General features: G+C 38.0%; 1 protein-coding gene across 1 annotated transcript in view; it reads left to right on the top strand.

Moving 5' to 3' along the window:
- The window catches only part of LOC123540119 (G-protein coupled receptor GRL101-like), a 329,156-nt gene that overhangs the window by 142,077 nt on the left and 171,264 nt on the right, over window positions 1-15,815 (top strand). The window contains exon 2 of the mRNA XM_053526350.1: window positions 7,802-7,972. Coding sequence (XP_053382325.1) covers window positions 7,802-7,972 — 171 coding nt within the window. The remainder of the gene's footprint in view (window positions 1-7,801; window positions 7,973-15,815) is intronic.

Raw genomic sequence — 15,815 nt, 5'->3', positions numbered from 1 at the left:
TACCAGATCTGATAGTGTATGTAAATGTTATAAACGTCGCTGTACCAGATCTGATAGTGTATGTAAATGTTATAAACGTCGCTGTACCAGATCTGGTAGTGTATGTAAATGTTATAAACGTCGCTGTACCAGATCTGGTAGTGTATGTAAATGTTATACACGTCGCTGTACCAGATCTGGTAGTGTATGTAAATGTTATACACGTCGCTGTACCAGATCTGGTAGTGTATGTAAATGTTATAGACGTCGCTGTACCAGATCTGGTAGTGTATGTAAATGTTATAGACGTCGCTGTACCAGATCTGGTAGTGTATGTAAATGTTATAGACGTCGCTGTACCAGATCTGGTAGTGTATGTAAATGTTATAGACGTCGCTGTACCAGATCTGGTAGTGTATGTAAATGTTATAGACGTCGCTGTACCAGATCTGGTAGTGTATGTAAATGTTATAGACGTCGCTGTACCAGATCTGGTAGTGTATGTAAATGTTATAAACGTTGCTGTACCAGATCTGATAGTGTATGTAAATGTTATAAACGTTGCTGTACCAGATCTGATAGTGTATGTAAATGTTATAAACGTTGCTGTACCAGATCTGATAGTGTATGTAAATGTTATAAACGTTGCTGTACCAGATCTGATAGTGTATGTAAATGTTATAAACGTTGCTGTACTAGATCTGATAGTGTATGTAAATGTTATAAACGTCGCTGTACCAGATCTGATAGTGTATGCAAATGTTATAAACGTCGCTGTACCAGATCTGATAGTGTATGCAAATGTTATAAACGTCGCTGTACCAGATCTGATAGTGTATGCAAATGTTATAAACGTCGCTGTACCAGATCTGATAGTGTATGCAAATGTTATAAACGTCGCTGTACCAGATCTGATAGTGTATGTAAATGTTATAAACGTCGCTGTACCAGATCTGATAGTGTATGTAAATGTTATAAACGTTGCTGTACTAGATCTGATAGTGTATGTAAATGTTATAAACGTCGCTGTACTAGATCTGATAGTGTATGTAAATGTTATAAACGTCGCTGTACCAGATCTGATAGTGTATGTAAATGTTATAAACGTCGCTGTAGATCTGATAGTGTATGTAATGTTAAACGTGATAGATCTGATAGTGTATGTAAATGTTATAAACGTCGCTGTACTAGATCTGATAGTGTATGTAAATGTTATAAACGTCGCTGTACCAGATCTGATAGTGTATGTAAATGTTATAAACGTTGTACTAGATCTGATAGTGTATGTAAATGTTATAAACGTTGTACTAGATCTGATAGTGTATGTAAATGTTATAAACGTCGCTGTACTAGATCTGATAGTGTATGTAAATGTTATAAACGTTGTACTAGATCTGATAGTGTATGTAAATGTTATAAACGTTGCTGTACTAGATCTGATAGTGTATGTAAATGTTATAAACGTCGATATCTTTTTCAACTTACGTCTTAACAGTTTTGTGTTTTGCGTACATGTACATGTATATTAATTACATCGGAAACCGTAGGTGAAAGAAGATGGTAGTGTAAGCCCAAGAAAATTGCCTAAATGACGAGACCACATTGGAGTTGTGTGTGTAAAGTTCAGAATAACACATTCCTTTCATTGCCGCATGTTGATATACGAGAAAGTTTGTATTACAACAAGGGTACGAAGACAACGAGCCATATTTTATTCCAATATTGGAAAATTCACTGGCGCGGAAATGAAAACTGACAGACTTGAACATTTGTTTCTCATATTTATTCTTCCTGTTTGTATAATGCGTCTATCCCTATAGCCCAATGTTGATATACTAGGACAAACTGCTTCTATTCATATCTTGCTGGAACTTCACTACAATAGGACACACTCTTCAAATGCACTTCCATTTGTCTTAATTTCGTTTGTGTGAAGACATACTATCAAACTATCATATATATACTCACAAAGTTCAAGTGGAACAATCACATATATATACTCACAAAGTTCAAGTAGAAGTATCACATATATTCTCACAAAGTCAAAGTGGAACTATCACATATATATACTCACAAAGTTCAAGTAGAAGTATCACATATATTCTCACAAAGTTCAAGTGGAACAATCACATATATATACTCACAAAGTTCAAGTAGAAGTATCACATATATTCTCACAAAGTCCAAGTGGAACTATCACATATATACTCCCAAAGTTCAAGTAGAAGTATTACATACATACAAAGTTCCAAGTGGAAGTGTAACATGCTTACTCACAAAGTTCAAGTGGAACTACCACATATATACTCACTTGTATAAGTTCAAGCGAAACTATCGCATATATACTCACAAAGTTCAAGTGGAACTTTACATAATTATATACTTACAAAGAACAAGTGAAACGATCACATATAAACTGACAAGATTCAAGTGGAACTATCGCATATATACTCACAAAGTGGAAGTGTCACATACTTACTCATAAAATTCAAGTGGAACTATCGCACGTATACTTAAAAGTTCGAGTGGAAGTATCACATATAATCACCACTGTAGGGAAATTCATACAATTTGAGTAACGTATTGTCATTGCAAAAAGTAAAATAAAATATCTTTTCAGAATATAATTATGTTATGCTTAGGAACACCTCACAAACATAAAAATGATAAAAGTGAATCTACACCGGATACTTTCATCGAGAGTTAAGATATCATGACATACAGTTATGTAATTTACGTTACCTTGGTTTTCTGACAATACTAGAATATTATGATAATATTACAATGTATGTTTGATAGCAGATGCTATCTAAAGAAGTAAAATATCTCATATAGGTGTTCATTTTATTAAGATATACAATAACAAAAGCTAATAATGAGTGACGTAATTCACTGATTTTGAAATATTTGGTTCTTTCATATCTTCGATTACTTTAATATAAGTGAGTTGAACTTTTCTGAATATATATCTAAAATAATATTACTTCCTGTGCTTAGGGAGTACTGTCTATTCAATTGAAATGCAAAAAATTATGTAACGTATATATTCGTTTGATCAATAAACCTTTATGTTTATACTTACTTCAACCTTAATAATATTCTGTAATTTTAATTGTATGATCAAGAAATCTTCTCAAAATGATAAAACTTTGGTAGATCTTTTGATCGAGTTCTATATTTTGAAGTCATCAAGGTATAATGACACAATGAGTAAAATTATATTCTCAATGCTATGCTATTTAATATTGACTTTGAATAAACTATTTTTCAGTAACGTAAAATCCAATTTTACATACTTATTAACATACTAGCTTAACTATAGTATTATTTCACAGTCAAACCTGTGTGTAAAGTCTAATTTTAGGAAATTATAATGCCTATCCTTGTTGACAAGTGATCTCTTAACACAAGTAAATTTGCACTATTTAGTCTTAGCATTTATAGTTAAACGAGAACATTAACTAGTGACCTTTACCTATTGTTTCAACATGTAAGTATTAAGCCTTTATTTTTGGTCTCATCAGTATACCATATATCTATTAACAATATAATAATCGTAATAATCATTAGTTCATTTTGTGCCAAAATATGATACGTCATTACTTGCATTATTTGTGTTGTTACTGATGAAGGCGTTGAACCAAAACATGTTTAACAAATAGATATAAATAGAAATTCTGTTTTGAATTATATAAAAACTTCTATTGTAAATGCATACTGGCACCAATTAAAATAGAAGACTTGTATACCGGTATTTTAAAACCTGTGAAAATTATAAGATACGATATGTTTATTATAGTCTTACTCTGCATCAATACAAATATAATATAGTTGCATTGACACATAAAATATCCATGCAAACCTTTCTGAAAAGAAATATGAGAGACTAGGAGAAGATATATCTACTAGTATTACAGAATTAAACTTTAAAATAGATTTATATCAAATTTCTTTCATTAAAATTTTTAAATGATTTTATACAACTCACAGTAAACTTTCCATCTACTAAAAAGAACAAGATGTCTATACATACACATGCCTTTAGCCATTGGAAATAGCAGAATATATCAGGAAAAAAGACTGAAGACTGATACTATGCCTAAATATCTAAGTAGACCTGAAATAAACTAAAGTATATTCTTTAAAATGATCTAAGCTCTTATGACAAAATATAGGTTATCATCATCTTTTAATTATACCATGCTTAAATTCTTGATATACAGATATCACTAAACAAGGTGGAATTAGTGACAAAAATTATTAAATTATCCCGGAAATCCAGTGGAGTGGACTAAACAAAACTAAAGTATGTAGTGACACAGGGTGTACTAGAATGGTACTAGAATGAAGTGAGTTACTGAGTCAAACATCTAGTGAGTGTAGTGACACAGGGTGTACTAGAATGGTACTAGAATGAAGTGAGTTACTGAGTCAGACATCTAGTGAGTGTAGTGACACAGGGTGCACTAGAATGGTACTAGAATGAAGTGAGTTACTGAGTCAGACATCTAGTGAGTGTAGTGACACAGGGTGCACTAGAATGGTACTAGAATGAAGTGAGTTATTGAGTCAAACATCTAGTGAGTGTAGTGACACAGGGTGCACTAGAATGGTACTAGAATGAAGTGAGTTACTGAGTCAGACATCTAGTGAGTGTAGTGACACAGGGTGTACTAGAATGGTACTAGAATGAAGTGAGTTACTGAGTCAGACATCTAGTGAGTGTAGTGACACAGGGTGTACTAGAATGGTACTGGAATGAAGTGAGTTACTGAGTCAGAATCTAGTGAGTGTAGTGACACAGGGTGTACTAGAATGGTACTGGAATGAAGTGAGTTACTGAGTCAGACATCTAGTGAGTGTAGTGACACAGGGTGTACTAGAATGGTACTGGAATGAAGTGAGTTACTGAGTCAGACATCTAGTGAGTGTAGTGACACAGGGTGTACTAGAATGGTACTGGAATGAAGTGAGTTACTGAGTCAGACATCTAGTGAGTGTAGTGACACAGGGTGTACTAGAATGGTACTGGAATGAAGTGAGTTATTGAGTCAGACATCTAGTGAGTGTAGTGACACAGGGTGTACTAGAATGGTACTGGAATGAAGTGAGTTATTGAGTCAGACATCTAGTGAGTGTAGTGACACAGGGTGCACTAGAATGGTACTGGAATGAAGTGAGTTACTGAGTCAGACATCTAGTGAGTGTAGTGACACAGGGTGCACTAGAATGGTACTGGAATGAAGTGAGTTACTGAGTCAGACATCTAGTGAGTGTAGTGACACAGGGTGCACTAGAATGGTACTGGAATGAAGTGAGTTACTGAGTCAGACATCTAGTGAGTGTAGTGACACAGGATGCACTAGAATGGTACTGGAATGAAGTGAGTTACTGAGTCAGACATCTAGTGAGTGTAGTGACACAGGGTGCACTAGAATGGTACTAGAATGAAGTGAGTTATTGAGTCAGACATCTAGTGAGTGTAGTGACACAGGGTGCACTAGAATGGTACTGGAATGAAGTGAGTTACTGAGTCAGACATCTAGTGAGTGTACTGACACAGGGTGCACTAGAATGGTACTGGAATGAAGTGAGTTACTGAGTCAGACATCTAGTGAGTGTAGTGACACAGGGTGTACTAGAATGGTACTGGAATGAAGTGAGTTACTGAGTCAAACATCTAGTGAGTGTAGTGACACAGGATGCACTAGAATGGTACTGGAATGAAGTGAGTTACTGAGTCAAACATCTAGTGAGTGTAGTGACACAGGATGCACTAGAATGGTACTGGAATGAAGTGAGTTACTGAGTCAAACATCTAGTGAGTGTAGTGACACAGGATGCACTAGAATGGTACTGGAATGAAGTGAGTTACTGAGTCAAACATCTAGTGAGTGTAGTGACACAGGGTGCACTAGAATGGTACTAGAATGAAGTGAGTTATTGAGTCAAACATCTAGTGAGTGTAGTGGATTGCACTGAAATGTTTGATAAAGCATTATATTGGGTTGCAGAAAGATACTGAGAGAAAGTTTAATGAGAGCAAAAGTAAAAAGGCAAACCAATTCTATGAATATTAAACATTAAATGTGTTAAAATATATCGCGGGCTTATGTTCAAATTATTATTGTCGAAGTTCGAATGCCGTATGTCCAATGTCGTTTTAGCACCACATTCAAATTTTTTTCGAATGTCGTATGTGACGTACTGAACGACCAGTACGGCTTTCGAATTCTTCCGTCAAAGTTCGACTGTCGTATGACATATGTCGCGTACTGAACGTCAATTCAAATTAGGTTGTCAAGTTTCGAATGTCGCATGTCCAATGTCGTTTTTTGCACGACATGCAACTTTTATTTCGAATGTATGTCCCGTGCTGAGCGACATTCAAATTATGTTTGTCAAATTTCAAATGTCGTATTTCCAATGTCTTTTTTTGCACAACATTCATTTTATTTCGAATGTCGTATGTCGTTATGTCGCGTGCTGAGCGTCTTTTAAATTTTATTTGTCAAAGTTCGAGTGTCGTATGTCCAATGTCGGTTTTTTGCACGAGATTCATTTTTTTCTCGAATGTCGTATGTCGCGCTGAGCGACGTTCAAATTTTACTGTCGTATATCGTATATCGCGTCCTGAATGACATTCAAATTTTACCGTCGTATGTCGCGTACTGAATGACATTCAAATTTTACTGACGCATATCATATGTCGAGTACTGAATGACATTTAAATTTTAGTGTCGTATGTCGCGTACTGAATGACATTCAGATTTTACTGTCAAAGTTGAATTGTCGTATGTCGCGTACTGAATGACATTCAACATTTACTATCAAGGTGGAATGTCGTATGTCATATGTCGCGTACTGAATGACATTCCTATTTTGTTGTCAAAGTTTAAATATCGTATGTCAAATATTGTTTTATTGCACGACATCAAACTTTTTTCGAATGTCGTATATCGTATGTCGCATGCTGAACGGATTCAATTTTTTAATGTAGTATGTCTTTTGTTGTTTTGTTGTTCACGTTACATGAATACTGTAAGATTTCAAAAATTAGACGAGCTAAAATGTTAAGTCGTTCTTTGTGAAATCCATGAATTCATAATTTATTCGTACTTCATGTTTTTCACGTTTTGAACAATTTTAGACATTGTGAAATGTGAAATCGTCGAGTTCATGATTTCATACTTTACGATTTCACACTTCAAGATTTCAAGTTTTGAGAAGTTTTAGAAAATCGCGAAGTATGAAATCGTTATTTCACACTTTATTTTTCAAGAAGTGCAGTACTAAAGTGTGAAAACATTCAAGATTTAATACTTCACGATTTCACACTTCACGATTTAAAAATAAAATTAGAAAAGTCGTGAAGTGTGAAATTGTGAATTGCATTATTTCATTCTTCACGTTGTCCCTCTTCACAGTTTTACGTTTTATAAAATTTACAAAAACCGTTAAGTCATGCAATGTGAAATCGTGAAGTTCAAACTTTCGTAATTTACGATTTCGCGCTTGCAGAAATTTTACAGATCGTGAAATGTTTAAAGTAGTTCTTAGAAATCGCGAAATGTTTTAGAGTGACATCGCGAGTTCATGATTTCATACTTCATGACTAACGTCATGAATTCTTGAAATGTGAAATCGTGAAGCTGATGATTTCATATTTCACAATTTCAAGTTATAAATAGACAAGTGTGAAATCATGAAGTCGTCATCGGAAGTTTATCTGCAGCTACAATATTCATTTAGATATAACATTGGTGTCCTGTGATGTTTGACTTCTAATTCGTAACTGATATTTACTGGTATTTTATTACAGTTCATACTGACGCTGCAGACAATATTTCGCTGGACAAAGAGGCAGGATCATGTAGTTCTGGTGCCATGTTTATCTGTTCACAACAGCCATTAGAATGCATAGCATCAACACTAACCTGCAATGGTGTGAGCGAGTGTGCTAATGGAGCAGATGAAAGTGTATCCATATGTGGTAAGTAGTCTAGACTGGAGGACGTGAGTTTTTTCTAGATTTTACGTTTCCCTTTTAATAAGACTGATGTAAAATGACCGATATTTGATGCAACAATAATATTTATGATTTAAAACTTACGTCAATGGTAGTATCAAATAGTACGTAGATTATATCGTAAGGTGGTGAACAGTACAATAAATATTGACAGCACTAATGTTGGAAATGATACACGATGTTGACGGCACTAATGTGGGAAATGGTACACAGTGCAATAAATGTTGACGGCACTAATGTGGGAAATGGTACACAGTGCAATAGATGTTGACGGCACTAATGTGGGAAATGGTACACAGTGCAATAGATGTTGACGGCACTAATGTGGGAAATGGTACATAGTGAAATAGATGTTGACGGCACTAATGTGGGAAACGGTACACAGTGCAATAGATGTTGACGGCACTAATGTGGGAAACGGTACACAGTGCAATAGATGTTGACGGCACTAATGTGGGAAACGGTACACAGTGCAATAGATGTTGACGGCACTAATGTGGGAAACGGTACACAGTGCAATAGATGTTGACGGCACTAATGTGGGAAACGGTACACAGTGCAATAGATGTTGACGGCACTAATGTGGGAAACGGTACACAGTGCAATAGATGTTGACGGCACTAATGTGGGAAACGGTACACAATGCAATAGATGTTGACGGCTCTAATGTGGGAAACGGTACACAGTGCAATAGATATTGACGGCACTAATGTGGGAAACGGCACAGAGTGCAATAGATATTGACGGCACTCATGTTGAAAATTGTACACAGTGCAATAGATGATGACGGCACTAATTTGGAAAACTGTACACAGTACAATAAATGATGACTGCACTAACGTGGGAAACGGTACACAGTGCAATATATGTTGACGGCACTCATGTGAGAAACAGTACACAGTGCAATAGATGTTGACAGCACAAAGTGGGAAACGGTACACAGTACAATAGATATTGACAGCAATAATGTGGAAACGATACAGAGTGCAATAGATGTTGACGGCACTGATGTGGAAACGTACCAGTAAATAGATGTTGAAGGCTTTAATGTGGGAAACGTACACAGTGCAATAGATGTTGACGGCACTAATGTGGGAAATGGTACGCAGTACAATAGATGTTGACGCACTAATGTGGAAACGGTACACAGTGCAATAGATGTTGACGGCCTAATGTGGAAACGTACACAGTGCAATAGATGTTGACGATAACGGAAAACGTGCAATAGATGTTGACGGCACTAATGTGGAAACGTACACAGTGCAATAGATGTTGACGGCACTAATGGGAAACGGTCAGAGTCAATAGATGTTGACGGCACTAATGTGGAATGTACACATGCAATAGATGTTGACGGCACTAAGTGGGAAACGGTACACAGTGCAATAAGTTATTTGGAAAGGTACACGTACAATAGAGGTTGCGGAAACGTACACAGTTAACAGATGTTGACGGCAATAATGTGGGAAACGGTACAAGTGAATAGATGTTGACGGCTAATGTGGAAACGGTACACAGTACAATAGATGTTACGGCACTAATGTGGAAACGGTACAAGTGCAAAGATGTGAAGGCACTAAGTGGGAAACGGTACACAGTGACATAGATTTGACGGCACTAATGTGGAAACGGTACACAGTGCAAAATGTTGACGCATTATGTGGGAAACGTACACAGTACAATAAATATTGACGGCACTAATGTGGAAACCTACAAGTGCAATAGATGTTGACAGCACTAATAGGAAAGGTAACAGTGAATAGAGTGACGGTACTAATAGTGAAACGGTACACAGTGCAATAGATATTGACGCACTAATGTGGGAAACGTAACAGTCAATAGATGTTGACGGCACTAATGTGGGAAACGTACACAGTGAATAGATGTTGACGGCACTAATGTGGGAACAGTACAATGCAATAGATGTTGACGGCACTAATGTGGAAACGGTACACAGCGCAATAGATGTTGACGACTAATTGGAAACGGTACACAGTGCAATAGATGTTGACGGCACTAATGTGGGAAACAGTACAAGTCAAAGATGTTGACGGCACTGATGTGGGAAACGTACACAGTGAATAGATGTTGAGGAATATGTGGAAACGTACAATCAGTAGATGTTGACGTGCACTATGTGGGAAACATTAGTACACAGTGAAATGCATGAATTTGACGGCACTAAATGGGGAAACGGTACACAGTAGCAATAGATGTTGACGGCACTATGTGGAAAACGGTAATAGTGCAAAAATGTTGACAGGCACTAATGTGGGAAACGGTAACTAGTACAATAGATGTTGACGGCATAATGTTGGAAACGGTACAAGTGCAATAGATGTTGACGCACTAATGTGGGAAATGGTACACAGTCAATAGATGTTGACGGCACTAATGGGAAACGGTACAGAGTGCAATAGATGTTGAGAAACGGTACACTGTACAATAGATGTTGACGGCACTAATGTGGGAAACAGTACAATAGATGTTGACGGCACTAATTGGGAATGTACACATAGTCAATAGATGTTGACGGCACTATTGGGAAACGGTACAGAGTTTCAACAGATGTTGACGGCACTATGTGGGAAACGGTACACAGTGCAATAGATGTTGACGAACTAATGTGGGAAATGGTACACATGTAAATAGAATTGACGTACTAATGTGGGAAATGTACACAGTGCAATAGATGTTGACGACAATGTGGGAAACTGTACACAGTGCAAATAGATGTTGACTGTACTAATGTGGGAATTTGTACACAGTTCAATAGATGTTGACGGCACTCATGTCGGAAATGGTACAGAGTGCAGTAGATGTTGAGAAACTGTACACAGTAGATGTTGAGAAACAGTGCAACAGATGTTGACGTCACTAAAATGGGAAACGGTACACAGTACAACAGATATTGACGGCACTCATGTTGAACATTGTACACAGTGCAACAGATGTTGACGTCACTAAAGTGGGAAACGGTACACAGTACAATAGATATTGACGGCACTCATGCTGGAAAAGGTAGATAGTGCAATAAACATTGACAGCACTAATGTGGGAAACGGTAAACAGTACAATAAATATGGACGATAATAGTGTTGGAAACGGTACATAGTGCAATAAAAATTGACGGCACTAATGTGGGAAATGGCAAACAGTACAATAAATATGGACGGAACTAGTGTTGGAAACGGTACACAGTGCAATAGATGATGACGGCACTTATTTCGGAGACTGTATACAGTACAATAAATGTTGACGGCACTAATGTTGGAAGATGTACACAGTGCTATATATGTTGACGGCACTCATGTGAGAAACAGAACACAGTGCAAAAGATGTTGACTGCACTAATATGGGAAACGGTACATAGTGCAATAGATGTAGATGGCACTGATGTGGGAAACGGTATAGAGTGCAATGAATTATGACGGCACTGATGTGGGAAACGGTACAGAGTGCAATAGATGTTGACGGCACTGATGTGGGAAACGGTACACAGTGAAATAGATGTTGACGGAACTTATGTGGGAAACGATACACAGTGCAGTAGATGTTGACTGCACTAATGTGGGAAACGATACACAGTGCAGTAGATGTTGACGGCACTAATGTGGGAAACAGTACACAGTACAATAGATGTTGACGGCACTAATGTGGGAAACGGTACTGAGTGCAATAGATGTTGACGGCACTAATGTGGAAAACGGTACAGAGTGCAATAGATGTTGACGGCACTGATGTGGGAAATGGTAAACAGTACAATAGATGTTAACGGTACTAATGTGGGAAACGTTACACAGTTCAATAGATGTTGACGGCACTAATGTGGGAAACGGTACAGAGTGCAATAGATGTTGACGGCGCTAATGTGGGAAACGGCACACATGCAATAGATGTTGACGGCACTGATGTGAGAAACGGTACAGAGTGTAAAGATATTGACGGCGCTAATGTGGAAATGGTACACAGTGCAATAGATGTTGACGGCACTAATGTGGGAAACGTACAGAGTGCAATAGATGTTGACGGCGCTAATGTGGGAAACGGTACAGAGTGTAATAGACGTTGACGCGCTAATGTGGGAAACGGTACAAGTGCAATAGATGTTGACTGTCTAATGTGGGAAAGGTACAGGCAATAGATGTTGGCGGACTGATGTGGAAACGGGACACAGAGTGCAATAATGTTGACGGCACTTTGTGGGAAACGTACACATATACAATAAATTTGACGGCACTAATGTGGGAAATGTACACAGTCAAAAGATGTTGACTGAACTAATGTGGGAAACGGTACACAGTTAATAGATGTTGACTGACTAATGTGGGAAACGGTACAAGTGCATAGATGTTGACTGACAAATGTGGGAAACGGTACACATGCAATAGATGTTGACTGGGACTAATGTGGGAATTGGTACACAGTACAATAGATGTTGACGGCATATGTGGAAACGGTACATGAGTGTCATAGATGTTGCCCAATGAAACGGTACAAGTACATAGATGTTGACGGCAATGTGAAACGGTACAAATGCATAGATGTTGACGGCACTAAATGGGAAACGGTACAGAGTGCAACAGATTTGACGGCACTAATGTTGGAAATTGTACACATGCAAAGATGTTGACGCACTAAAGTGGGAAACGGTACACAGTACAATAAATTTGACGGCATATGTTGTAAAAGGTACATAGTTCAATAATACATTGACGCACTAATGTGGGAAAGGTAAACAGTACAATAAATGGACGGATAATAGTGTTGGAAACGGTACATAGTGCAATAAAAGATTGACGGCACTATGTGGGAAAGCAAACAGTACAATAAATATTGACGGAACTAGTGTGGATACACAGTGCAATAGATGATGACGGCACTTATTTCGGAGACGGTATACAGTACAATAAATGTTGACGGCACTAATGTTGGAAGATGTACACAGTGCTATATATGTTGACGGCACTCATGTGAGAAACAGAACACAGTGCAAAAGATGTTGACTGCACTAATATGGGAAACGGTACATAGTGCAATAGATGTAGATGGCACTGATGTGGGAAACGGTATAGAGTGCAATGAATTATGACGGCACTGATGTGGGAAACGGTACAGAGTGCAATAGATGTTGACGGCACTGATGTGGGAAACGGTACACAGTGAAATAGATGTTGACGGAACTTATGTGGGAAACGATACACAGTGCAGTAGATGTTGACTGCACTAATGTGGGAAACGATACACAGTGCAGTAGATGTTGACGGCACTAATGTGGGAAACAGTACACAGTACAATAGATGTTGACGGCACTAATGTGGGAAACGGTACCGAGTGCAATAGATGTTGACGGCACTAATGTGGAAAACGGTACAGAGTGCAATAGATGTTGACGGCACTGATGTGGGAAATGGTAAACAGTACAATAGATGTTAACGGTACTAATGTGGGAAACGTTACACAGTTCAATAGATGTTGACGGCACTAATGTGGGAAACGGTACAGAGTGCAATAGATGTTGACGGCGCTAATGTGGGAAACGGCACACATGCAATAGATGTTGACGGCACTGATGTGAGAAACGGTACAGAGTGTAATAGATGTTGACGGCGCTAATGTGGGAAATGGTACACAGTGCAATAGATGTTGACGGCACTAATGTGGGAAACGGTACAGAGTGCAATAGATGTTGACGGCGCTAATGTGGGAAACGGTACAGAGTGCAATAGATGTTGACGGCGCTAATGTGGGAAACGGTACAGAGTGCAATAGATGTTGACGGCGCTAATGTGGGAAACGGTACAGAGTGCAATAGATGTTGGCGGCACTGATGTGGGAAACGGTACAGAGTGCAATAGATGTTGACGGCACTTATGTGGGAAACGGTACACATTACAATAGATGTTGACGGCACTGATGTGGGAAATGTAACTCAGTACAAAAGATGTTTACGGTACTAATGTGGGAAACGGTACACAGTTCAATAGATGTTGACGGCACTAATGTGGGAAACGGTACAGAGTCCTATAGATCTTGACTCCGCCAATGTGGGAAACGGTACACATGCAATAGATGTTGACGGCACTGATGTGGGAAATGGTACTCAGTACAAAAGATGTTGACGGTACAAATGTGGGAAACGGTACATAGTTCAATAGATGTTGACGGCACTAATGTGGGAAACGGTACAGAGTGCTATAGATGTTGACGGCGCTAATGTGGGAAACGGTACACATGCAATAGATGTTGACGGCACTAACGTGGGAAACGGTACAGAGTGCAATAGATGTTGACGGCACTAATGTTGGAAATGGTACACATTGCAATAGATGTTGACGGCACTAATGTGGGAAACGGTACACAGTGCAATAAATGTTGACGGCATTTTTGTGGGAAATGGTACACAGTTCAATGAATATTGACGGCACTAATGTGGGAAATGGTACACAGTTCAAATTGCATTGTGAAATGACAGTGTCAACATAATGTGGGCAAATGGAAACGGTACAAGTGCAATAGATGTTGACGACTTAATGTGGAAACTGGTACACATGAAATAGATGTTGACGGCACTAATGTGGGAAACGGTACACAGTGCAATAGATGTTGACGGCACAAATGTGGGAAATGGTACACATTGCAAAAGATGTTGACGACACTAACGTGGGAAACGGTACACAGTGCAATATATGTTGACGGCATTTTTGTGGGAAATGGTACACATTACAGTACAATAAATATTGACGGCACTAATGTGGGAAACTGTACACAGTGCAATAGATGATGACTGTACTAATGTGGGAAATGGTACACAGTGTAATAGATGTTGACGGTACTAATGTGATAAACTGTACACAGTGCAATAGATGTTGACTGTACTAATGTGGGAAACTGTACACAGTGCAATAGATGTTGACTGTACTAATGTGGGAAATGGTACACAATGTAATAGACGTTGACAGTACTAATGTGGGAAATGGTACATTGTAATAGATGTTGACTGTACTAATGTAGGAAATGGTACAGAGCGCAATAGATGTTGACTGTACTAATGTGGGAAACTGTACACAGTGCAATAAATGTTGACGGCATTTTTGTGGGAAATGGTACACAGTACAATAAATATTGACGGCAGTGATGTGGGAAACTGTACACAGTGCAATAGATGTTGACTGTACTAATGTGGGAAATGGTACACAGTGCAATAGATGTTGACTGTACTAATGTGGAAAACTGTACACAGTTCAATAGATGTTGACTGTACTAATGTGGAAAACTGTACACAGTTCAATAGATGTTGACTGTACTAATGTGGGAAATTGTACACAGTGTAATAGATGTTGACGGTACTAATGTGGGAAACGGTAAATTGTGCAATAAATATTGACGACTGTAATGTGGGAAACGGTACACAGTGCAAAATTTGTTGACGGTACTTAATGATGGAAACGGCACATAGTGCAATAGATGTTCACGGCATTTATGTGGGAAATGGTACTACGAAGAAAATCAAGTTGATTTATTTTGTTCAAGCTTTTCCACTTACTGAAATGTCATTATTAGCATTTATTTTATGTTTTTCGGTGGTTTATCGAAATATAACGGTGAATTATATCCTGATAAACTCACTGGCCACTCAGTGAAAATTATCAAATCTGATACCCGGATTAACGTCAAAAAGTTTACCGAGCGTACTGAAAGCCGGAAACAATATGACGATGATGTCGTTAAAATGACGTCATCTTTGCGATGCTTCCTGATAAAATTTCCCGCAAATTTCGACATTTTATTGAAATAAACACAACAA

The sequence above is a fragment of the Mercenaria mercenaria genome, chromosome 16, assembly GCF_021730395.1.
Source record: "Mercenaria mercenaria strain notata chromosome 16, MADL_Memer_1, whole genome shotgun sequence".
In the NCBI taxonomy this organism is placed as follows: domain Eukaryota; kingdom Metazoa; phylum Mollusca; class Bivalvia; order Venerida; family Veneridae; genus Mercenaria; species Mercenaria mercenaria.
The sequence above is the reverse complement of the archived record's forward strand: the minus strand, read 5'-3'. Positions and strand labels throughout refer to the sequence as shown.